General features: G+C 37.0%; 1 protein-coding gene across 2 annotated transcripts in view; it reads left to right on the top strand.

Annotated features, from left to right (window-relative positions):
- LOC106162586 (uncharacterized) overlaps window positions 1-27,390 on the top strand; it is a 110,088-nt gene that overhangs the window by 2,150 nt on the left and 80,548 nt on the right. The window contains exons 2-4 of one of the 2 annotated variants that reach the window (XM_087017878.1): window positions 22,486-22,575; window positions 26,401-26,534; window positions 26,978-27,158. In XM_087017878.1, the coding sequence (XP_086874004.1) occupies window positions 22,486-22,575; window positions 26,401-26,534; window positions 26,978-27,158 (405 nt within the window). The remainder of the gene's footprint in view (window positions 1-22,485; window positions 22,576-26,400; window positions 26,535-26,977; window positions 27,159-27,390) is intronic. The other variant, XM_087017879.1, reaches the window with a different exon arrangement.

The following is a 27,390-nucleotide window of genomic DNA, read 5'->3' on the forward strand; positions in this document are numbered from 1 at the left end:
GTATATGTATCTAGCACTAGGTGTAAATGTTACCCTGTTAGTATAATATCTGGTTAGTGGTCAGTTATGGAGTTTTGTCAGTTATCAGTCTAGGGTAGACCCTAGCTTTAACAGGCCCAGGGATTTAATACTCAGTTAAGGAAGCTTACCCCTTTCCTTTTCCCTTCCTTTCCCAAATTTTACAAGAACTAAATGCCCTGCAGTTGTGTTGTCATTTGTGATAATCGGACTGGGGGGGAAGTCGTACACAGAGATTAAATTATTGTAACTTGACAATCAGATTTGTGTTAATCCCGCCCTGTAGAACACGGTGGTAGTCTGGTATCAAATCTATAGTAATATCATTGTGGTTACGGCTCCAATCTATAGTAATTGTATTGATATTTCATTGGAGAAGTTAGTACTGGATGGCAGCAGGATCCTCAGGTCATGCTCAGCCATATCCATGTGTAGGAAGAATTCTTTTTAATCTCCATGCCAGGAAAAGGTATTTTCAATACCCTTTGATAACAATCCATCATAATATTGTTGTTATTTGGTAAAAGTGCCCTGACTCTGTATACTGCAAGGCTTGGATTGACTAGTCGGCACTTTGACTTAGACCAAAGGGCAGAAAACATCAACTCAGCAAATAATATTAGAATATTGGTACATAAAGATCAATTGAATTGTACTTCTATGTTAGGGATGGCACAATTCTATTATATATGCCATAAAGAGATGATGGAGGCCTCCTTGATCTTCTCCTGCTTCCTGACAAACAATTGTGACTTGCCAAGTATCTTGGATGTCACCAAAGTTCACCACAGCCTTGAAACTAGCTGCTGTGCATGCATTGTATTCTCACCTGTTCTGTCAATGATTGACTTTGATTTAGGAAATTGGGTACACATTTGATTGCTTTTGCCCAATTGATAATTGGAATTGATTTGACAAACAGTAAAAAAGTGGGAAAACACTCTCAACCTAGATTTAACCACATGGACCCGGAGTTGCTGAGCTGAGAGAGCCACCGACTTGCATGACTGCCATAATGCTCCCTGTTCTCTCAACATAAATATCTTTTATGATGACTTTTAGTATTCCAAGGAAGTTTATTATCTTCCTGTGACTAGCAGTTCTAGGCGAGTAGTATCAGAGATAAAAGAGCTTTACATCTTAGAACATCGATTCTGAGAAATCTCTGGTGACTAGGGTTTATAATGGTACAGCTGTGGTCGGAAAATTAGAAATATAAAATATATAGTTGTGCTAGTGGACCCCTCTCTATACAGTAACCCTGAGTGTGAAGCTCAGTTTACTGGCAGCGGAGGAGAATCACCTCAGTAATCTGAACCTCAAGGGGATTGAAGTCTTCTCTTATTTAAACAAAATAGTTGTAATTGATTGATCTGTGATTGTCATTCCAAATGTAAAGGAGTAATTATTTAATGACATTCTTTAATTTTTGATAAACCGCCAGTCTTGAATTAGATCTGAGTATATAGCAAAGGCAAACTTTTACTTAAAATTATGTCCATCAGAATCAAGTTATCTTATCAAGAAAATTTAACTACAGTAACTTTTGAATAAAAAATAATGCATTATTGAAAAGTAAAATAAGCAAATTAAAATAGATCAACAAACAAACATCTCAGCTTTCCAGTTGGAAATCCAGTTTTAAATAACAAGGACAGCAGTTATTTTTGTCCTTCCCATCTGAGGACAATTTGATTACTGAGGAAATGAGAACTAATTGAGCTCAGTTTGAAGATCCTACTGAATACGAACTGTGTGGCTTGAATGTAAAACACACCAAGTGATTCAGTATAGATAGCAATGACTCTGGATTCTGTTTGTGATCAGAATTATGTCTGCAGAGGGCAATGATACCACTGGCTGGTCCTGGTCTGTATGTGAGACATCTAACTCAAACTTGAAAACTTCTGCTTTTATTAGAATTTTTTCTGTTACTTAAAATATGTCTGTTGTAGAATTAAAGAAAGTAATTATTCTTGTTTTACAACAAACACATATGCAATAGATATGCACACACACAATACATACACATACACACACAATTGCATGCACACACACACAGATACACGCATGTGCACACTCAGTAATATCTGCACTAACGCAAACAGATCCTGCCCTAGCTTTACTAAAACACCTCTTTCTTTAGGCTCAGTGGAATCTTTGGCTTCGTTCACATGGAATGTCTATTTTCTAAAAATCTATTTTCTATTCGCGCTTTCTTATGATCACGGTCTGTGCCCTGAATATCCCGCGGCGTAATTACTGGCAACGCGAGCCAGTTACTTACAGTAACCTATAGTAACTGGCTCATGCTGCCAGTAATTACGCAGTGGGATATTCAGGGCACAGACCGTGATCATAAGACATACCGCGAATAGAAAATAGAATTTAGAAAATAGACATTGCATGTGAATGAAGCCTTTGTCTGTGTTAGGTCATTGTCTTTTTTAAAGCAGCCTCTTTTAACTGCAGCTCCTCTGTTTTCTGGGAGCCTTGATTTCTGGGAATAAAGTGGCAATACTTGGCTGTGAAGTGATGAGAAGTGACACTTAGTTACAGATGATATTTAAGTAATTACATGGCTCATTACCCTAATTTTACAACCTGACAGATGATTGGACGGGTCTGATAGCACATCCTACTAGGATCACTTAATTGCTGGAGACTTGAAAGGCAACCAGAGTTTTAGATTTGTTCTCTGAAATATTAGGATATGCTGGCTATTTATTATGATTGAATATGACACAAACAAAAGTTGGATAATACACTGTTGAATTAAAAAAAGTAATTCATGCCAATTTAATTCCTTTTGTGATGATTACAAGAGGAATGAAAAGACAATTAAGAAAGCCACTTAAAATTGCATCAGAAATCAAGTTAAATTATTTTAATAGACTATATGTAAGTACAAGACCAGTTAAAAATGCAGAAGGAATACATCAGTTTTATGATATAAACCAGCTGTTTTAATATGTGGTGCGACTCAGGGTGACAGTGAGTATTTGCTAGGTAGAGAAGAGTTATCTAGTATTATGAGACTCAGGGTGACAGTGAGTATTAACTGGGTAGAGAAGAGTTATCTAGTATTATGAGACTCAGGGTGACAGTGAGTATTTGCTAAGTAGAGAAGAGTTATCTAGTATTATGAGACTCAGGGTAACAGTGAGTATTTGCTAGGTAGAGAAGAGTTATCTAGTATTATGAGACTCAGGGTGACAGTGAGTATTTGCTGGGTAGAGAAGAGTTATCTAGTATTATGAGATGCAGGGTGACAGTGAATATTTGCTGGGTAGAGAAGAGTTATCTAGTATTATGAGACTCAGGGTGACAATGAGTATTTGATGGGAAGAGAAAAGTTATCTAGTATCATGAGACTCAGGGTGACAGTGAGTATTTGATGGGTAGAGAAGAGTTATCTAGTATTATGAGATTCAGGGTGACAGTGAGTATTTGCTGGGTAGAGAAGAATTATCTAGTATTATGAGACAGTATTTGCTGGGTAGAGAAGAGTTATCTAGTATTATGAGACTCAGGGTGACAGTGAGTATTTGATGGGAAGAGAAGAGTTATCTAGTATTATGAGACTCAGGGTGACAGTGAGTATTTGATGGGAAGAGAAGAGTTATCTAGTATTATGAGACTCAGGGTGACAGTGAGTATTTGCTGGTTAGAGAAGAGTCATTTCAGGGTGATGGAAGGAGACTTTGCTTAGAATTTTCCATATGAAAATGGCAGAAGATTGTTGATACATATTATACCAATTCATTGCATGTATGATAGACTGTTTTATTGTTATAATGGAGGGATAGGTAAAGATGATTAAATAGTGCCATTTAACAGTTGATGTCATTTGATAAAATAAATTTTTAACTAATAATAAGATGTGTTTGTTTTTTAGGAAGGGTGTTGTTTTAGTGTGTAGTTGTTAGTTCATTTGATGAAAGAATTGAATGGTCATTTCATGTTTGATAGGGGTTGCTTGTATTTTCATGTTTGTATTAGTCTTGGAAAAATAAAAAAGGAACAGTACATTGTTCACACAGATTAACTTCTTTGTAAAAATTCCATTTTTTCGCCCACTGGCTTCAGCTCTATAAATATGTACATACAGGAGTCGAAGCATGAAGTGTGAAGAGCTTGCTATCTTCAGCAACTGGTGATTAATTTTTAAGCACTATATATTGGTTGTATGAATATTGGATTACCAGTAGAATAGAGATATAGGAGTAATTTAAATAAGAGCAAAATGAAGCATCGGTCTCAAGTCAAAAGACAAAAAATTGAGGTAATAAATATTGAATCTTTTATGATTAATGTTGGCAGATAAAGTGAATGTTGAATGGGGAGCTCGTACTACCAGATTCAGATATTAAATTAGCAGAAGATAGGAGGCCACTTGTCTTGTAGCACTTGTAAACTAGGTTTAGGCTCTATTCCCATAGATTTTAGATCGATCTATCCCCGCGGGGAGTCTCACTAGATTACTTTCAGATAATCCGACTTAAATGTCCGTCCCGCCTACTACAAGCTGTAAGGGGGTAATTAACTTTCGTGTCCGCCCGGCTGACAGCTATTTAGCGTGAACCCCCAGGGAGTTAGGTCGATCTAAAGTAGGTCGATCTAATCTATGGAAATGGGGTGTTAGAGGCATTTTATTAGTCTGAGTAACACTTAACTGAAGATGTACATATTTCTGCTGCTGACAACAGATTTGTCATCCAAGTGATAACAGATTTTCTGAAGTTTATTATTAAGTTATCACAGATAAACTTCATACAAAAAACCAAGCAAATTAGAAAACTTTGATATATTTATTAACAGATATAATTCTGGTGTGTGAAATTGCACTATGAGTTAAATACTTAATTATCATTTTGATTCCTGACATGACAATCTAAAAAAAAAACCAAGTCATGCAATATAAACAGTGAAAAAGGTTTTTCTTGTCTCATGTAATGATGAAGGAATGAAACATCCTGTCTTGTACTAGGAGGTAGAAAAACATCTTTAAAGTCTCCGACTGTCTTCAGAAATGATTTATTTTGTATCATGAACCCTGTAGTATGAGGAGGATTGTTTTAATTGTTATGGTTGTATCTAAAGTACGATGGGCCAGGAACTCCCACGGCTGTCTCCCTGCTATTGATTGGCAGTAAAAATAAAGATGAATTGTGCCTGTGACTAGGAAAAACTTTTACAACATACGTCTGCTGTCCACCGTCAACGAGGGAGAACTTTATAAAACTTTCAACTACAAGACAATGATTGGGTATTTCTACTATGGAAGATGCTTTATTTGGGACACTTGTAACCTTTACATATTGGGCCGACTATATGGCCATTTTAAGACTTTTTAACCTTTGTTATGATAGACAGTGTACAGTGTATATACCCCCCCCCCCCCCCCCCCGGCCACACTTCATTCCCACCCTCACCCTCACCCCACCTTATACACCCCCTTCCCCACTGCCACCCTCACCCTCACCCAATGCACATACCCACACCCTCACCCCCCCTTCAGTCCCCCTCACATCCTCACCCTGCCCCAACTACCTACCTAGCCGTGAACTATACAATACAACTGACTGTCGGTTTTCATATGTTTTTTATTATTATATTTTTTCACAAGACAATTTGCTTGAGTGATTATTGCAACTAAGACATAAAAAATTCAACAAGCTAAATAGCATTCTGACAAGAAAATGGAAAACATTCGTAGTATTTTTTATTTACTTTATCATTGATTTCTATACATCACTTGCTAAAGCAGATGCATGGCCCAAAATTGAAAGATAAAAAAAAATCAAACAATTTCAAGAAAATATATATGCACAATAACCCTTCAATTAATCAAAACTGGAAATAAAATATCTTGTCTAGTCAATATGACATCTTCCATGTTGCCACCCAGGTTAACATTATTTTATTGTTTTATCCATCTCCATTTCTGTAATTTCTTCCCGTCACAAACCATCGAAGCATGTACTAGTAGCTTTAGCAGTCATTTTGATACAAAAATGCGAGCACTTAAAAAAAAGTAAATTGCTGAGGGAGTTTACTTTAAGGACCATAATGGCCTGAGGGTATCACGTGACTTGATATTTTTATAGCTCTGCCAATATTGATATTAATAACAGAGGTCATCATGTCCATATTGTCCCAAGCTACTGACTAGGTACAGCAGAGGTTATCATGTCCATATTGTCCCAAGCTACTGACTAGGTACAGCAGAGGTCATCATGTCCATATTGTCCCAAGCTACTGACTAGGTACAGCAGAGGTCATCATGTCCATATTGTCCCAAGCTACTGACTAGGTACAGCAGAGGTCATCATGTCCATATTGTCCCAAGCTACTGACTAGGCAGAGCAGAGGTCATCATGTCCATACTGTCCCAAGCTACTGACTAGGTACAACAGAGGTCATCATGTCCATACTGTCCCAAGCTACTGACTAGGTAGAGCAGAGGTCATCATGTTCATACTGTCCCAAGCTACTGACTAGGTAGAGCAGAGGTTATCATGTCCATATTGTCCCAAGCTACTGACTAGGTACAGCAGAGGTTATCATGTCCATGTTGTCCCAAGCCACTGACTAGGTACAGCAGAGGTCATCATGTTCATACTGTCCCAAGCTACTGACTAGGTACAGCAGAGGTCATCATGTCTATATTGTCCCAAGCTACTTTTCTAATGTGAACGGACAGTGTAGCCCTTGCCGCGGTCGAAATAAACCCAGATCGGCAGGTGGGTATAATCGGAATAAACTCCTGACTGCGGCCAATACCGGATGTCTACATATGAAGTGCATGCGCACAAGTGCATCATCATTTGAGCTCCCGCATGTTTCACAGATTCTAATAAGAGCACATGCTTAACAGGAGGTACACTTGCTGAGATTCTACCACTACTGATAGCTGCCGGTATCAGTGTGAACGCGGTTTGGACGCGGTTTGGTTGACCGCGGTTTAATTGGAGTAAACTCGACCGCGGTTAACGTTCTAATGTGAATGGGCTATTAGTTTTCCTAGTTAGAGTATTTTTTTTTTTCTGATAGTTTAGACTGTAGTATGTAAAGACAGTGAATGTTTTGCTTTTGGTCATCAAGCTCTGTTGATGTTACATGTTTTTTCCCCCTATGGCAGTGATATATTTCCAGACTGTGTTTATCTGAGAATGTCTGAGCAATGTATTTCTTATGTCCACCCTGGGGACATGACAAAAGCAGACAAAATACATTTCATTCTTCAGTTCAGTTGTCTACAGTTATAAGCTATGCTAGGATGGTCTGGCTGATCAGTGTAGAGACTTGATGTGCCCAGCACCGTGTGAAAGCCAGGTTTAAACTTATTATCCCTTAATGTAGAAAAAATGTGAAAAATACTGTTTTTGAACATGCACAAGTTAAGTTAGAGGCTATATAACTAGTGCAGAATTCTTCTTCTTTAGAACCGTGTTGATGTCCCTGCTCGCCTGGAAATTTAATTACATGCCATTTATTTCCCATTCCATATTTCATTTGGCATCCTTATCCTTGTGTTCATAATATCTACTGATCATTATAATTGTAATATGACGTGTGTATTATTGGATCGTGTTCAGGAATACATATGCTGGAACCCTGCACAGTTCTGCAAGTTAACTTTGCTAGTTTACACTAATGCAATTGGATATCAAATTTACAGATGGCTAAATGAGATGACATTAAAATAAGAAAATACATATTTTGTTTGTTTTACATACACATTTTAACAGTTTTAGACTTCCATTGAGCAGAAAGCTATAAAGAAGATTTTTAATATCACAAGGCTGCATTTAGTTCTTTCACAGGGCATCCAGTCATCCCTTGCTTTATAAACATGACAGCTACCTGTAAAACTACGTAGTAAAGTGTGTGTAAACTTTCCTTGTGTTCTCACCTTCCTATTGAACATGTTCTTTGCTTTCCCTGCTTTATAATATTTCTAACTGTACTACCAAATTAATTTGCAATCATCACGCGGTAATCACAGCCTGCTTAATGAATTATGCAACAGTTAATAATCTGCCATCAATCAAATGTCGTTCACTGAATGAAAAACTTGATAACTGCAGGCAGAGGTGGGCTGCTATCAAAACTGCCCAGTTTAGCACCAATTACCATTAGATTTATGAAAAATTATTGGTTTTCAATTAGGCTATTCAAAGCAATTGGGAAATTGATTCCCAGAACCAGAGAAGATGAATAAAAGTGTGATTGTGACTTTGTCGAGGTCTGTTTTCAGAGGCTGAAATAAAAGTGCCCCAAAAGATAAGAGCCAACAGAATTTTTTTCTGGATGTTTTAGATGTGGTCTACTACTGGACAAATAAAAATGCTAAAAGATTATCGGTAGAATAAATCAAAGGAAGAATTTACAACAGACTCGCTTGAGTTTAAAGTTTTTTTTAATGTTCATTTTTTTTTTGTCAATCCTGTCCATAATGATTCCAGTTACAGTATAGTTTTTACTCCAGAATTACATTCACCTGACTTATTTGAAATACTTGATTGATTTTGAAGACTTATCATTTCAAGTTACTGTCAAAATTTATTTTCTGATATAAAAACAAAGAGATTTTCAGATTTTTCAACATTACTTCATATAATACTTACGCAACATAACATAGGAAAATATAATCCACCACTTCTGAGCAAACATACATAATTGTGAAATATTTCTTTATTTAAGCCACGTGTCTGACTTAAACAGTCTTATAATTAACTATGTATGACATTATTTGCACATTCCCAGTTGTAGTTCTCCTTAATTAAAAAGCTTCACAATGATCTACTGCCTGGTATTGCACTGTCGACATTTGATGAACAACTTTCATTAATTTTTAATCACTGAAATATTGTGTTTTAATGAGTCGTCAATCAACGGAATGATGTAATAGTGGTCTCCAGATGTGAATTCTCTTGGCTCAGAGATTTTGTAACTAACTCTCTCTCTCTCTCTCTCCCTCTCTCTCTCTCTCTCTCTCTCTCTTCACTTTTCATAAAAAGGGGATCAAGTTGGTGTAATAGTGATTGGGGTGATATCATCTAAATAACGGCGCATGTTATAACACCTTGATAGCATCTAGTTTGTCATGTATTGGTGTGTGTGTGTGTGTCTTGTGTATGTGAGTGAAAGAGAGAGAGAGAGAGGAAGAAGAGAAAACAAAAAAAAAGTACTTAGTTTTGAACATTAATCCAAACTCTCACCCCAGCTTAGATTGTATTATGGATTAGCGTGATGTTCTTGTCTTGAGTTATTGATCAAGGAAATGATGTTACTGTGCTGGAAGTCCATGTACTGGTTTGTCTTCTTGGCTGACTGACTTTATATTACAGGTCAAGTCATGGCTCATTATTTCCCCATACTTAACATGCTAAACTGTCTTGTTATTGCTGCCTGTTTTTCCAAGTCCTGGATCCATGATAGATTGGATGACACTGAAGTCCCGACCAGCTGATTATCTCTTGAAGGAGGCAGAATTATGAAGTTTTTTTTTTTTTTTTTTGGGGGGGGGGGGGGGGGGGGCAAACAAGAAAGAGGTTAAGTTTTAAAGTGTAGCAAGGCAAGTTATGTCCAAAATTAGGTTTGAAACTCTCTTTCTGACAGAACTTGTATTGGAGAGAGAAATAAAACAAAAACATATGAATTCTTATAAAACATTATTTTCTTGTCATGATTTTTTTTACTCTGACCAGATGAGAGTAAGCCTGAAGGCAGGTGTAAAAAGAGACAGAATAATTAGAACAACTTGGTGAAGTGGACAGTACTTTTTGGGGCAGTTGCTGTTCGGTGGCAAAGATGAAGTGATGAATTACATTTTCTTTCTCTTTATCTATTAAGTTGAATTATGATTGATAAGAAATAACAAATAAACATTTTTGTGTTTGTTTACTCTTTGAGGTAAACAACAATTGTACTCTGCAGGTTTTCTAACTCATAGGGCACAAGTTCATGGATGAATTTAACCATTATAGCTTTCATTTCAACAGTGTGTAAATGTGCCTCATATCATGATAGGGAACAGACAGTAGAGAACAAGTCTTGTCACAGTGTGTAAATGTGCCTCATATCATGATAGGGAACAGACAGTAGAGAACAAGTCTTGTCACAGTGTGTAAATGTGCCTCATAGCATGATAGGGAACAGACAGTAGAGAACAAGTCTTGTCACAGTGTGTAAATGTGCCATATATCATGATAGGGAACAGACAGTAGAGAACAAGTCTTGTCACAGTGTGTAAATGTGCCTCATATCATGATAGGGAACAGACAGTAGAGAACAAGTCTTGTCACAGTGTGTAAATGTGCCTCATATCATGATAGGGAACAGACAGTAGAGAACAAGTCTTGTCACAGTGTGTAAATGTGCCTCATATCATGATAGGGAACAGACAGTAGAGAACAAGTCTTGTCACAATGTGTAAATGTGCCTCATATCATGATAGGGAACAGACAGTAGAGAACAAGTCTTGTCACAGTGTGTAAATGTGCCTCATATCATGATAGGGAACAGACAGTAAAGTAGAGAACAAGTCTTGTCAATAGAAAGTGGTCACAAAAACTTTTATCACCATCTGAGCACATATGTCATAGTTATCAAGTAAACCATTGTGAATCCCTGTCCTTAGACATATTCTTTTCCCCCTTTTTGCAGAGAATAGCCGCCCCTCCCCCCCCCCCCCCCCCCCCTTTGAGTAAAGTTTTATTTAGGTTTCATGGTAAAGGTCCACTTTTTCAGAAAAAGACCCCCCCTTTTTGAAATTGCTGACTGTGGGCCTGACAAGATTTCTAAATACATGGAGTAAAAATTCATCCATGAACTTGTGCCCTATGAGTTAGAAAACCTGCAGAGTACAATTGTCTTTTATAACAATATGAAACAACATTCTGTACACGATAAAGAACAGTGATGTCTCTGTATGAAGACGGAGAAGTTTATGTATAATGGAAGGCTATGATATCTGGTATTATATCAGACAGACAGTCATAAATCTATGGAAGTAAAATGCTTGAAGACACCTTGTGAATTCACTATTGTGTCAATATGCATGGATTGAAAGTATTTGCTTCATCTTTTCTTCTTATCGTCATGCTGAGGAATAAAATTTGGATGCAGAAGGTTGACTGAGCCCAGAGAGGCTGAAATATGGATCTCCCTCTCGCTTGGATTAATCAAGTTGAAAGAGAAGATTAGCTTTAATCCAAAATTTGCTACAGTTGAACGTGTCAGGTGACATAAATGGGTTTTCGGAATTTTAAATGAGGCTAAAGCAGTTGAGATGGTTGTTTTAAGTTTTTGAGATGGAATTTTTAAGATAACAGTTTATAAACTCTGACCTTTGGGTCTAGTAATTATTTCCATGCATACTGACCTTTGAGAATAAAACAGTTTATTTCCAGCCGTTAAGTTGCTTTTCTTTCCAAATCATTTAGTCTAATGACCCTGGTATGTGATATAGCCTGTTTTTTCAGCTGGTTCAGAAGTCACATTTTTGGATGAGAACAAAAATGGTTATTTCACCTGTTTATTTTGTAAGTCAACATGGTGGATTGTTACACGCATCTTTAGATTTTGAAAGAAATATTTCGTTTTTTTATTTTCTTATGCAGATGTGTTTTAGTCCACCCACCCTTACAGAAGTTGAGAGTTAATTTCATAGTTCCAAACAGATTGCTGGACCAAAATGAGTATAAAAGAATATTTATGAAAAGGTTTGCCACAGAGGTGTACTGTGGAGTTAAAGGACCTTGAACAGCCGTTAAGTGTCAGTCAAGAGTCCTAATGAGACTGGATTACCAATACCTGTACACTTAAAAACCTCTCTGACAGTTAACGTTTGAGGAAATTATTACAATAGGAACCAGGAAATAAAGCAGATTTAAAATGTTAAATTAGTAAATGTTATTTTGAATTCTAGAGGAAAAGGCAGTGGAACCTTTGAAGAAGGCAGGGTATTTTAAGTGTATTTCATTTTAATGGCAGTGTATATTGGTTCAAAGGGTTTGAAAATGGGAGTAAGAAGAGAAAGTTAACTGTTACTGACATGTAGCTACTGTGGAATATGGACTGTCTTTCACTTGTATATATAGTACTAAGTACAGTTTAAATTTTAACAGACAAAAGGAGGGAGGTAACTGGAACAGCTTATTAAGTCAGACATAACTGTTAAATGTCATTCCTTGTTGTCTGATGTACAAATATATAAAAAATGAATTGTTAAAGTTGAAAAATTCAAATTTCTGTCTAAATAGTGACATTTTGCTTTAGGATTAATAGCAAATGACATAGACAAAGACTGAATTTTAGTACTAGTAGATTTTGAAAACAGGAATTACAGTTAATGTTGATGTATTTTAATATTTTTGTCATTATTTGCCTCTATGCTTTTTAACAGCTAATGCATTTGAGATGTTTTTAATATGGCATTTTGAAGTCACATACTGGCAATCAGTAGCAACTTGGCTTTATAACACTACTGTTCTTTTAAATAGGAACTTTGCATCAGAATCAATAAAATGTGACCCTAAACACGTTACACAGAAAATTGAATTTTGGCAGTTGAATTTTGAAAATAAGAATTGCGGTTCACATTGATGTAGTTGAATCAAGAACCTTGGAAGGTACAAATAAAATAATTTAAAGACTAACTGAATTGAGTCCAGAATTCTACTGATTTCCATGATAATGGTGAAAGGAATGTCACAGCACTACAAAGTTTCCATTCATTATTTCAACTAAAAGGTTTGTGACCGAAAGATTGAAAACCAGCCCAGAAACCCTTTAGTTCAATGGCCATGCTATCGAAAAAGTACTTTTATGTAGGATCATTTTCCCATTTTATTCCTAGTTGATTGATAACAAACATAAGACCCTAGATTTTATTTGTTTATTGAGAATTATTATTTTAATACACTTTGTTGTGATCTTTGTTTCTCTTAATTTCTTTTTGTTTATATAATAAATTAAGCTTTTTTTATTGAAATTGATCTAAAAAATGGTTTATTGTATACACAGTACCAGTTGACTTGGCTTGTCACATGGAAGATGTAGCTAGGAACAGTAGCACTTGCTGTCTTGTATACTGTGTGTTATCAGTGGTAGAGGGTCTGGTCACAACCAAGTTGATTCAGTGACTCTGATCTGAAGATAAAGTATGGCGTCCACTTGACAATGGATTCCTCACCTCCTATGTGCATCATCCCAGCAGGGACAGAGTTATAAAGTCTGAGCATGGTTTCAAGTTGGTCCTGCCATATTTGATCTGCAGCTAAGTTAGTCCTTGGATCAATTTGGTACTGAGCAAGCCCTGTATGAGAGGTGTTTTCTTAGCTCTGAGTCTTCCTGTGGTCTGACCTCTCTTGACACTGTGGTTTAGATCAGGTGACACCACTTATTGTGTGGTGACTGAATGTTGACTACGCTAGCACTTCAACTTCTACAAGGATGCTAATTGTGCTTCTGTCTGAGGATTTCCTCAGTGTTATGTGTGAAGAGGGGTCGAGAAAGTCCCTGGTGCTTTTTTGTTAAAATGTCAAATAGTGAAGATACTGTATATATTGTAAGGGTCTCTCTCTTTCTCTCTCTCTCGTTTATGATATCCAAGATATTTATACTTAGTTCATAAATCAGAACACTCTGCAATTTAATGCACAATAATCATCATTAATTCTTTTAAAATCAAATTATAAGCATGTGTGATCTTGAATTGTCTTCAATCCAGTTGCTTTATGTGAAGCAAGGCAAAGAAGTTATATGATGGTTCAAACTTTGCATTCACTTCATCCCCCGTTTCTAAACACACAAAATTGGCACGGCTTTTCTCTTTTTAACCCCCTTCTCTTCCCCCCCCAGCATAGTGCCCTCATTGACCCCAAGGTGTAGATCTTGTTACCAGTGCTGTGTGTGTGTGTTCACCCCTGTTAACTGACACCACACAACTTGTGCCAAACCTGCTATCTGTGTGGAAGTACTTGCTAGAGAGGGTAACTGCTGTGGTTTAATTCAATTATCTACAGCTACTGTTACACCAGTTTACCCACACTGTACTGGTAGCTAAATGCCTCTTCACATCATAGCTATAATTTGAACTGAAGACGAAAGTTTGTTTTAACTTCAAGACATGAAAAAAATCTGATGAATTCAGTCCAGTGTAATGCTGTATTATGCCACTTGTATACATTTAGTATCTGTGTAAAATGTGGCATTTTTTACTTTGGGTAAAATCAGCATGACATCCACATAAAGGTGGAGTATACTAGTAACTATTAGGGTGCATTCAGATTTACAAATTGTACTAGTTGCCTGGGTTGGTTCAAGCTGCAGGAGATTCTCATAAAAGTGCAATCATTGGGATCATTTTAACCAGCACACAATAGTTAATTACCCCCTAGCTGCTCAAGGAGGCATGTCAGACAATGACTGAAACTATGTGTGTAAAAGCACCTGCTGTAGTGCTGTATCTGCGGAAGCCAAGTATAACAGTTGCAAATCAATCAATTATATTTATTTAGTGGTCGTTACAATATGAAATCTTATAATACTTCTTTCCCCTTCCTGTTTGGTCATCCATTGTCGGTGTTCACCCAGATTGAATTATTGAACAATACCCCAGTGGGAACAGTAGCTCTAATGGCCTCTGGGTTGTTATTGAATAATACACGAGCTTTATGGTTTTGGGGGTTGAAATCCTTATGGAATTTAAGTTGTGGCCCAACTTTTTGAAGCATTTATTTCTAGACCTATGCTGTTAGCATAAATGTTTTGACCAAGTGCTACACATACTTGTACCATAGCCACTGAAGAGGAAAAAAAAACAACTCCAATTCATATTACAGATGAACCATGTGATGTATAAATCAGCTTCAAAACTTGTTTTATTCTAATCCTATCCTGCCTACTATACCTTAAATTGGTTTTCCTCTTTATCATTTAGAGAATTAAATTTGAGATGGTTTCCATTAATTTTGATGAACAGATCAATAAAAGCGATGACCTTACATGTTCATTTAATGTAATTTTACCCATTTTTGTTATGTGTCCTCAAAATAGCAGTGTGTTTTACAGACGTGATACTAGATAAAAGAGACAATTTTCATGTAATTATTGATTGAACAACATGAAAACAGCAAACAAATTTGTCACGGTATGTTCCTCATTTTCCAGTTCATTGTGCTGTGAAAACATAGTCTTCATAGTCCCATCAGTTTAAGAGGGAAACAAATTTATTCAAATTTCTGGAATAATATCCTTTTTTTAATAGTCCCTTCCTGTATTGTCCCAGAATTGTTCCGGTACTGACACTTGTATTATCCCAGTATGTCCCAGTACTAACATCTGTATTATCCAAGTATTGTCCCAGTACTGACACCAGTAATATCCCAGTATTGTCCCAGTACTGACACCTGTATTATCCAAGTATTGTCCCAGTACCGACACCTGTGTTGTCCCAGTACTGACACCAGTATTGTCCCAGTACTGACACCTATTATCCCAGTATTGTCCCAGTACTGATACTAGTTTTTTCCCAGTATTGTCCCAGTACTGACACCTGTATTATCCCAGTATTGTCCCAGCACTGACACCTGTATTATCCCAGTATTGTTCCATCACTGACACCCGTATTGTCCAAGTATTGTTCCAGCACTGACACCCGTATTATCCCAGTATTGTCCCAGTACTGACACCCGTATTGTCCCAGTATTGACACCTGTATTATCCCAGTATTGTCCCTGTACTGACACCTGTATTGTCCCAGTATTGTCCCAGTACTGACACCTGTATTATCCAAGTATTGTCCCAGTACTGACACCTGTATTATCTCAGTATTACCCCTGTATTGTCCCAGTATTGTCCCAGTACTGACACCTGTATTATCCCAGTATTACCCCAGTATTGCCCCAGTCCAGAGTTTTGTACCCCTGATCCAAACTGTCAATACCAGCTCTAATTCAACTCTGGAGTAATTGGAAAATCAATTCCGTGTCAGAATTTGAGCTATTTCTTTGGTGATCTCAAATTTTGATCAGAAATAATAGGAATTTGGCAGAGCAGAGATGGCTGGAACATGAATTGAGTGCTTGTGTACCTTTGTGAGACTGCTTTTGGGATATTATGTAGATATAGGTGCTAGTGTGTCTGTATCCGTGTGTGTCTGTGTCTGTGTGTGTTTATGTTTCTTATCTGAACATATCATCCACCAGTTGCATTCTTATCTGTAGGGTTTGTGAAGAGAGTTACCAAATCAAAATTAATAATTAGTTTTCTCTGTGTTATTGTTTCTGCCCCCCCCCCCCCAATTTCTGTCTTCATTATACATTATTACCTGCAGTGACAACATTAAGAACAAAGCAACACAGGCAGCTGATGAATTTTTAAACAACTTAAAGTCTGTTGAAATTTGAAGTCGTAATGTTCATCCACATGTGACTGTCAAGTTGTATTATTGAAGAACCTGCTGGTGCCTGTTCTCCATGGTTTTCTGTCACAATCTTATCTTTCCTAGAGCAGATGTGGCGCTCAGCTGTCGTAATGTCTGGGACGGGTGACAATATTCAATACTTAATGTTCTACAATGGTGCACATTCTGAGAAACCAAGCTGGGGAGATAAAGAAATTTTTGATCATTTTATTTCATATCATTTGACTCAGCACAGTGTTACTAGTGAATTGACATTTGCAGAATTTCTTTGACATACCACAATTTTATTTTATTGAGTTTTGTAATTAATTTGAATTGAATGATGTATATAACAGCAGATATTTAACATATTATATATGTTAGAATAAGTTGTAAAATGTCTCAAGCTTAGCCCTATCTCCTAGTTATAAGTGTTAGACGATCTAGTTTACTGAAATAATTAGATTGATCTAAAATTGTCAGTTAAGTGCAGTGTTTTTGATGGAATGAAAATGTGTAGTCTATGCTGTTTTAAAAGGAAAAGTACTGAAATCTACATTGTGTTCACACTGCTGTAGTAGTGTACTTTCCTTACATCAGCGTGCTTATTCTGTCTATTAAACAGACCTGTCTGAAGCAGTGCCTGTCACACTTTATACCAAAGAGGAAAAAGGTGAAAACTGTAGATAACATTTGACTTTCTTCAAGTACAGTTGTGATGGCAACACCTGATAACATTTCAATTCTGCAGTTAAACCTGTTATTTTCCCACCAAAATGGCCTCTGTTCAGCATGGATTAAAAAAATTATTTTCAATTTCCAGAAGAGGCCCTAGGGTGGGTGGGTGGGTGTAGGTGGGGGTGGGGGGTGGAGTCAGGTGCTAGAATACCCCCTTTTATTTATGTTAAAAAGTCAGTTCACAAGCAAGTACACACACACACACACAAACATACATGTGTTCACACACACATGTGCACACTCACACACATACACATGTGCACACTCACACACACACACACATGTGCACACTCACACACACACACATGTGCACACTCACACACACACACATGTGCACACTCACACACACACACATGTGCACACTCACACACACACACATGTGCACACTCACACACACACACATGTGCACACTCACACACACCCACATGTGCACACTCACACATACACACATGTGCACACTCACACACGCACACATGTGCACACTCACACATGCACACTCACACACTCACACACACACATGTGCACACTCACACACACACACATGTGCACACTCACACACACACACATGTGCACACTCACACACACACACATGTGCACACTCACACACACACACATGTGCCCACTCACACATGCACACTCACACACTCACACACACACATGTGCACACTCACACACACACACATGTGCACACTCACACACACACACATGTGCACACTCACACATACACACATGTGCACACTCACACATACACACATGTGCACACTCACACACGCACACATGTGCACACTCACACACACACACATGTGCACACTCACACATACACACATGTGCACACTCACACACACACACATGTGCACACTCACACACACACACATGTGCACACTCACACATGCACACTCACACACTCACACACACACATGTGCACACTCACACACACACACATGTGCACACTCACACACACACACATGTGCACACTCACACACACACACATGTGCACACTCACACATACACACATGTGCACACTCACACACACACACATGTGCACACTCACACACACACACATGTGCACACTCACACACATGTGCACACTCACACACACACACATGTGCACACTCACACACACACATGTGCACACTCACACATACACACTCACACACACACACATGTGCACACACACACACACACACACTCACACACACACACATGTGCACACTCACACACACACACATGTGCACACTCACACACACATGTGCACACTCACACATACACACATGTGCACACTCACACACACATACACACATGTGCACACTCACACACACACACATGTGCACACTCACACACACACACATGTGCACACACACACACACATGTGCACACTCACACACACACACATGTGCACACTCACACACACACACATGTGCACACACACACACATGTGCACACTCACACATACACACATGTGCACACTCACACACACACATGTGCACACTCACACACACACATGTGCACACTCACACACACACACATGTGCACACTCACACATACACACATGTGCACACTCACACATACACACATGTGCACACACACACACATGTGCACACTCACACACACACACATGTGCACACTCACACACACACACATGTGCACACACACACACATGTGCACACTCACACATACACACATGTGCACACTCACACACACACATGTGCACACTCACACACACACATGTGCACACTCACACACACACACATGTGCACACTCACACACACACATGTGCACACTCACACATACACACATGTGCACACTCACACATACACACATGTGCACACTCACACACACACACATGTGCACACTCACACATACACACATGTGCACACTCACACATACACACATGTGCACACTCACACATACACACTCACACACACACACATGTGCACACTCACACATACACACGTACACACACACACATACACATGTGCACACTCACACACACACAAAATGATACATAGATGGCAAAAAGACAAAGTAAGCTGATATTTCTCAACCAGTGTTCCTGGAAGCAGTGCAGTTATTGGTCATATTACTGATATACATTCAAACCATTGCTCCCTCTGTACCTAATTCTTTTCTTCACATGTTTAAAAGCACATACCACGTAGCAGATATAATAATAAATAACTGTTATTGGAACATACATCTTGATGGAAGTACCCCAGTGGGTTGCTGAACCTTATCCATGGTAACTTATCTTAACTAAGAACTGTGAGGTGAATATTAAGATATCTGCTCCTAGTTCATATCATCTATAGTCTTGTGGCAAGATCTGGGAAGCAGTAATTGAATATTTCTTTTATGAGCTTGGATTGAGTTTTGTTAACCCCTTTTTATGCATTTTACATACTTATAAAGATAAAAAACATTCACTGCATGATTTGTACTTGCCTAAGATTTCTTAAAGGGATAATAACTCTTTGTTTTGGCCAAAAAATGAATTTTCCTGGAGTAAACAACAATTTTCCCACACTTGCCAATGGTTAATGAATCCATTTTTACATTCAAAGTTAGTCCCTGTTTTTTTCTAAAAAGTTTGTTTTTTGTTATAATCTCTTAAGAGATTATAACAGAGTATAGCCATCAATGGAGGTCACGTGATCTAAAGACAAGCTCAGATATCAAAATAATAGCTATAACTGCCGTTTTTGTGGTACAGCAGAATATATTATATTTTCATGAGTTGTTCAAAATGTTTTTATTGTGAAATATAGATCTCAAACGAAGAGTTATTATCCCTTTAAGTAATATCAAATCTTTGGCAGCCTTGCTCTTGACATATATATATTTGAAACATGAATAAATGCTGTGTTATTTGTACTAGAAATTATTTATTTAAAAATATAAATTTGAAAGTGGTGCTTTCCTCTGCAAATTCACCATTTTAACAGAAGAGATGAGATCCATTTTTTATCTCCAATGAGGTGAAGTCAGATCTATGTAGATAAATGACTCTAGTCTGTAGTTGGCACCATTAGTGAATGGCGGTCGTGTTTTGCCAAGTCAACAACCTTAGGTTAAGACCTCCATCACTGAGAGTGGTGGTGAATTCTTCACACGTTGGTCCTCTGTGATCACACTAGTGGTGCCCCCTGGTGACATCTGCATTTACACGAGGTCTCAGACATAGCTCCAAGATGGTTGTGTTTTTTGATGTAAAGTGCCAATAATATATTGAAAAACATTGAGAAATTGTTGTTAGTCCCAGTTAAAGAAAAAAATAAATACAGAATTTGTGATAAAATCAAAGTAATTCAAACTATGACCACCATAGTTTTCTTCACCACTGGTAAAACCATTAGATGTTTTCATTCTCCGAGATTATTAACACCAGAAGATTGCCTTACAAAACTTATTAACATAGATAGCACTTTACCTGCCTTATAGTGGTGATGAAATAATTATTTCTCCATCAACTGTTAATTTGTACTTGGAAGGTGCTGTCAAACTGATCATGTAATACTATATGGGCCATGACCTAGTCTGTATTTAGGATATTTCAACTAGAAAAGTGAGGATCATTTGACAATGGAGGATATGAATTTTTCACCTGCAGCTGGGAACATGTTTGAATTTATATATATTTGTTCATTTGACTGATTAACTGATGATCATTAATTAATTTTTTTTCTTTTGTTATTTTTCATCTTTAGTAAATAATTTTGCACAAGGCGAAATGAAAAGAAGCACAACTGAAAGACTGGTTCATGGGTGTTGTAAAGTTCATCCAAGCTTTTTTTCCTTTTAAAACTATAACATCTGTTTGTTGTGAATGTGACATTTAGTAATGTATTGAATTATTCATCTTCAAGCAATAATAGCCAAGGCTCTATGAGCAGTAGCATTGATCTAATGAAGTTGGAATTCAAGCAGAAACAGTAAATGTTCTATCATGATTATTGCTAAATGAATTTGAAGATTTGTAGATCTTTTACCATAAAATATGTGTTTTGAATGATCTCTCATGTCAATGTGTATGATATATCAGCTGGGTTATGAAATTCATAAAAAGTAACTTATCTGAAGCTTGTGACTAATTTCAGTAGGTCAAAAATATGATAGAGTAAAGACAGTTAACCCCAGAAAAAATTGTTACACATTGGTTGTATACTAGGCACCTTTTATTAAAATAGATTTAAAAAGCAACCCATGTTTTGTTGCTGTGAATAGTGGAATTCTTCAGACCATGGGCAGGGTAAACTCTTTGTTGGCCGCAGTAATCAACCAATTACGTCCATAATAATTTGGTCACAGTTCCTGTTATGCCAAATATTTCCACCAGAAATCATTGTTTACGAGGACATGAAAACTTTGCTGTAGCATGTTTCCCATACTTCACTCTAATTTCCTTTACTTAACTTAGGATCAAGTGGAAAGTGAATTGTTTTCTCAGGATGTAGCACAGAAGAAATATAATGAACACACTACAGCTATGATGATGCAAAAAAAGAAAAAAGAAAAAAAGAGGGGAAAAACTGTTGGCATTTACAACAGGATGAAAAGTTTTCATATTATTATTATTATAATTATCATTGTGTGTGTGTGTTTGTATGTGTGTGTGTGAGGTGGCAAGCCAAAGTATATAACAAGACATGAAAATGCAATCTGATATGCAGTAAAATTAACAGTAAAAGTGCGTCATTTTACAGATTCTGAAGCTTTCACTATCAGCAGGTTTAATCCAGTTTGGGAGGGAGGGGGGCTTATTCAGCACATAGCGTTTTATTTCACTGGACTCCATACATGTTTACAACAGAGGGGTTAAACGCCAACTGCATTAAGTTTTTTTTTTTTTTTCTTTTTTAACCAAGCTTGAAGTGGTTTTGTTCAGCTAGATTAAATATTAAAATGAAAGACAAATGTTGCTCTTATCCACATTGAAAGAACTTTTTTTCCTGGAATATCTTTATAAATGATTCAGTTTAGGTGAAGGAAAAGTACATGTTGTATGAAAATTGCCAATACATTTATTTGATTTAGAAAAATTGAGTTTGGCCAAAATTATTGAATTGTTTATCCATATGAAATGATGCCCTGCTTGCTCCCTGATGTATACTATATGGTATGCTGTGTACAAATGGCTATATGGAATGTTTTACTAATAAATCTGCCTATAATTGGACAACTATTTGTGCATTTGATGAATGTTCTACTAATAATGTAATCATTTGTTAACTTACCAATACATGTACATGCGTGTCAAGATGGGCTTGTTGCTATGGTAACACACCCATGATGTAATGTGTCCTTATGATTTTCAGCTCTCGTCATGACAAACAATTGCACGGATACCGAGGACAACGTAATTCCCTGCAACATTTCGGCACCGTATGCTTGTATTTATGAGACAGGTACATGTTTAGATGTTGGCATGGGGGTCTCCCTGGGACCACTGCAGCACTCTGTGGTATCAGTGGCATATCTGGGGAGGGGGGGGGGGGAACGGCAGGTGATCTGGATCCCACCTGAATGGGGCACTGTGAGGGGTTTTGTAAAACTTTGAACACCCTATATTTCCATACAGGAACATTTAAAATCTATTAATTTGCTTGTTTCCCTCAGATAAGCCACTGTGAGATATACATGGGGTTGTTTTATTTAAGTTATCATTTAAGTTCTCTGTGTCAGTTTATTGTGCATGTGGTGTGTTAACAGTTGGTGGATTAAGTTCTTTTTGAAGGTGCAGGTGCTTGTTGAGCAAACAGGAAATTATGTATAATATGTTAAAGATTATATGTTTAATAACTATATCACACTGTTGATGTATAATGTAGGGTCATTTCTTATTACAAAGAACAAATCATGAATTGTTGAAAGTTGACTAGGTAATACAATTCTGTTTGATCTGGCATTGTTCAGACTAAAATGTTGTCACCATTTTGTTTATTTTCAGTTACTTTACTTTTGAATTAAAACCATTAAAAATGTATAATTTCATGTAGTAGAAGGCCCTATATTGGTTTACAGCAGCACATAAAACCTGTGCTTTTCCATCTCCATTTTAGGTAGCATGGATTATGTTGAAGTCTAAATTATTTTAACTATCATGTCTTAGTTTATTTGGAAAAAGCATGTTTAAAGCAGATAAGTCTGAAAGTGAAAATAGTATCCTGTAATTATTTGTGATTGATCAGTACAAACTTTTAAGTCTTGTTTTGATAAGATTTGTTTCAGTTAATTAGCAGAAATGGTGACATCTCCAAAAGGTGAATCTCTGTCTTATAAAGGATAAATAAAAATAAAATAAATTTCTCATGAAATTTTATTTTTTAGTATCAAGAGTGTGATGGTTTTCCTTACTGTAATATCTTCATCTTCTAACAAGCTTTTAAATCTAATTATCAAAAGAAAAAAATATGAACAGTTTCACTTTTCTTATTTCAACTTAAATTTAAAAAAAATGTATAGGTGGAATATATTTGAAAAAGTTATCTTAGAAGATAGACGGTATTATGAAGGAGAACAATTCTTTGGAATGGTCATTTAACATCGGTGGCAGCGGAGGGATAGCATGTTGCTGAACTAACAGTAATCAAATTAACACTTATTTTCCTGAGACAAAATAGTCCCTCATCAAACATATGGTATGATATGTCTTTGTTACCATTTATTTGAAACTAGAGGATTGTTTAAGACTATTTTACTTTTCCTTACATCTTTGCTATTACAGGACATATAATTCCGCCTCACTTAGTCTCCACAGAAAGCGATGTGGCGGGTAATGATTTGGTGTTCCATGTCTCTAACCTGGACAGCTAGGCTTATCAAGCAGTTCTTTTCGCTTTCTTTCTCAAGTTAATTGATAGTTTGTTGACTGTTAGCAAATTGTCAATAAATTTGTGCAAAGTTCATATTAAAACAAAGCTTTCTCTTGATCTTATTTTCTATTGATACAGTGAGCAAGTTTTGTTTGCCTATTGGACTTACTGCTGAAAGATACGCCTTGCAAAAAAGCGTAACCACATATTTGTTTTTGCTTCCCTTTTTTGCTGAAATTTAAATTTTGATACTAAAATTTGAAAATTTGAAACATTTTTTAACCTTTAATAGTTTAGCTTGTTGTAACAGAGTTTCAGTAGATTTTGAGTAAGTGTAGTATTAATATAAGAGTACTCCGGCACAGTTTGATGTTGGTGAGGCAGGATTGTGAATTTGTTCAAATATAATATTAATATGAAGCATTCACTTGTCTTATAACCTTGGGATATTTAATGGATGCAGCTTGATGCACCTCATTGGGATTTCTGGCAAGAGATATTAAAAGATAGTCGACATGTTTGCCAAGGAACCATGATTTTGTCCAAAAATGAGCAATTTGGCTGAAAAGCTCAATTTATTTACGGACAAACACACATATATAAAATGTGTCCAGAATTTAAAAAGCGAACTTTGCTGGGGTAGGATCATTTTTAAGCCTGTTCACAACCTTAACATATTTAGACCAGGAATTGCCTAGATGATGTCACCAGATGACTAGATTACATAGAATGAGACTGGATAGCCTCAGCTATCTGGTCATCTGGTTACTGTATTTCCTGTCTAAATTTATTCCTGGTGTGAACTTGACCAGATTTCATATACTTTATTATTGCCTTTCAGTTACTCGTTAGAGAGACTGCAGACTATATATGTTATAATACTCAGCCCTGTTTTTCTTTTAAAATATTTTTGATATTTTTCAGTCTTGTTTTGAATGAAATGTTCATTTGATGAGTTAAGAATTAATATACTGTGTTATTCATGCAAGATGTCGTTTGGTTGCGGGATGCATGCAGGTTTTTGGTTTTATTCAAGCATGACATCTTTTCTATCAGAACAAATTGGCAAGGTTTGTTCCAGGTGGTTTTGTTGATATTAAATAGTTTCCATTTCTGAGAAATTTGGTTTCTTTTCAGGTACTTTATGTATGAATGCCAAGTGTTGACATGATTTGTTTATTCTCAGTGTGTCAAGTTTGTTGCTTTGAAAATAGATGTCCACATTTGTGTTAATGTCCTTCGTTTAGTTAGAATTATGTCATGGAGGTGATATGTTTGTTTTTGAATATAATCATAGATTAAGTGTCCTTTTGCAAAATGAGAACAATAGGTTCATTATTTTGGGTAGATTTATATGGTAATATGTCTATGGAGATGCCAGTCCTGAGGTGAAGATGTTTAGATGTCATTGTCTTCTCTCTCTGTTGGTGCATGGCTGGTTTTGTTGGTGCATGTTGACATATTTATTGTAATAATTTTTGGCCTTCAAACATTTCCCTCAATTCCATCTCCCCTCGTCACCCCTGTAACCCCCCTCCCCCCTCCCCCCTCCCTATATGTAACTGTATGTTTGGTGTATATTGTGCCTTGTGTCATTTTTATATGTACGTACATATTGTTGTATTGGAATAATGTTGCATAAATTTTTATTTTCTTGTGTAATTATTACCTTATTTATCTCTTAAAAGTGATTTTAGAATAAACTAGTAATAGTAAACATTTTGAAATAACAAATATTGATGCTTAAACGGGAGACTTGAAATGCTACAAGTAAATAATGATTCTGACTTGACAAAAGTTAAGGTATACTGGTAAGCAACAGACACCTTTCTGATTCCAAAGTAAATGAAAAAGATGTGTACTAGTAATCAGGAGAATGCCCTTTATATCAATGCTTTTTAAGTCCCTTAGCCATAAATTAAAGGTGGGAAGGGGTTGAAATGTGGACTTTCCAATAAACTAGAGGTGTAAATTCCTTTGACTTTGGATTTTAAGACATAACAATGTTTCCTTGTCAAAAAATTGTTGAAACTTAAAATAAAAAAAAAAAAAAGAAATTAATAACAAATTGAAAGCAATATGAGGGCAGCTGTTTTCTAGCCAGAAGAGTGGTCTTCTGAAACCATCATATTCCCTGTTGTGGGCATTCTGAGTGTAAACCTCGCCAGTGGGTATGGGCTGGAGGTGCATAGCTATCAACTCCTGATAACTTTCTACTCCCTAGGCATGGGTTAGTCTGTAAAATTTTAAAGAAAACTAAAACCCAATTAAGTTTGTGGAAAGGGAAAGATTGGGGGGGGGGGGGGCAGGCAGGCAGGCAGTGGGTGTATCCGGGTGTAAATCAACATTCAAGTTGTTGTGCCCCCTCTAATGCCAACTCTTGGGTTTGATAAATGATTTGATCTGTCTCTGTTCTAGGCTCAGTGAAGAAGATAGTCAACGAAGGCAGCAACGAAATCCTGGAGTGTAACATCAACTACCCTGGTGGTAAATTTGTGGACAATATGATCGAATGGAAGAAGGAAGGGCTGGAACAGGCGATCTTTGCACAGGTAGGCTGTTCTAACACAGGTATGATATACCAACACAGGTATGATATACTGACACAGGTAGGCTATACTGACAGGTATGATATACTGACACAGGTAGGCTATTCTTACACAGGTATGATATACTGACAGGTAGGCTATTCTGTCGGCTGACACACCAATTAGCCTATCATCTAACTCAAAAGTTGAAAATTTTCAGAGCAAAAGTAAATCAGTGGTAGCCCACTTCAGTGAGATTCTGCCTGTTGTACATACTGAAAGAAATGGACAAAGAGAAATATTGACTATATGTTAATGGACCATCACTAATTTTACAGGATGGAAATATACCAAAGTTTAGTATAGACTTACTAAAGTTTTGTCATGAATATGTGTCCTGACCTTGTAAAAATTGTGAGTTTTCATAACAGTGCCGTAGTTGGACCATGTTCAATGTTTTGTTCCAGTTTGAGGGATTCACGCCGCATGTGGATGCCCAGTACGCGGGAAGAATCAGTCTGGTAGAGCAGGCGTCTATAGAGATCAGCAGTATCCGACAGAGCGACGCGGGCTGGTACATGTGCAAAGTGATCTTCTTGGACTCAGATAAAGAAGAGAACAGGACCAAGATATACCTGCAAGTCAACTGTGAGTACCAAATCTCCCCTGGTCCTGTTATCCGCAATTTTCAAGTTTTATTGCAGTCCACAGTTGTGAAGTTGGCTGTCAGGTGATGCTGCTGAGTTATTCCACCCCACTCTCCCCTATCCCCAAATTGTGCATGTTTTATATTTCACATGTTATTGTTGCTCATTTGCTTCTATTGCTCTTAACCATTTGTGTATATATTTATAAAGGGTATGACCATTTGATTTTCATG

This window comes from Lingula anatina, chromosome 7, assembly GCF_051362555.1.
Source record: "Lingula anatina isolate TDL-2025a chromosome 7, LinAna3.0, whole genome shotgun sequence".
Lineage (NCBI taxonomy): Eukaryota > Metazoa > Brachiopoda > Lingulata > Lingulida > Lingulidae > Lingula > Lingula anatina.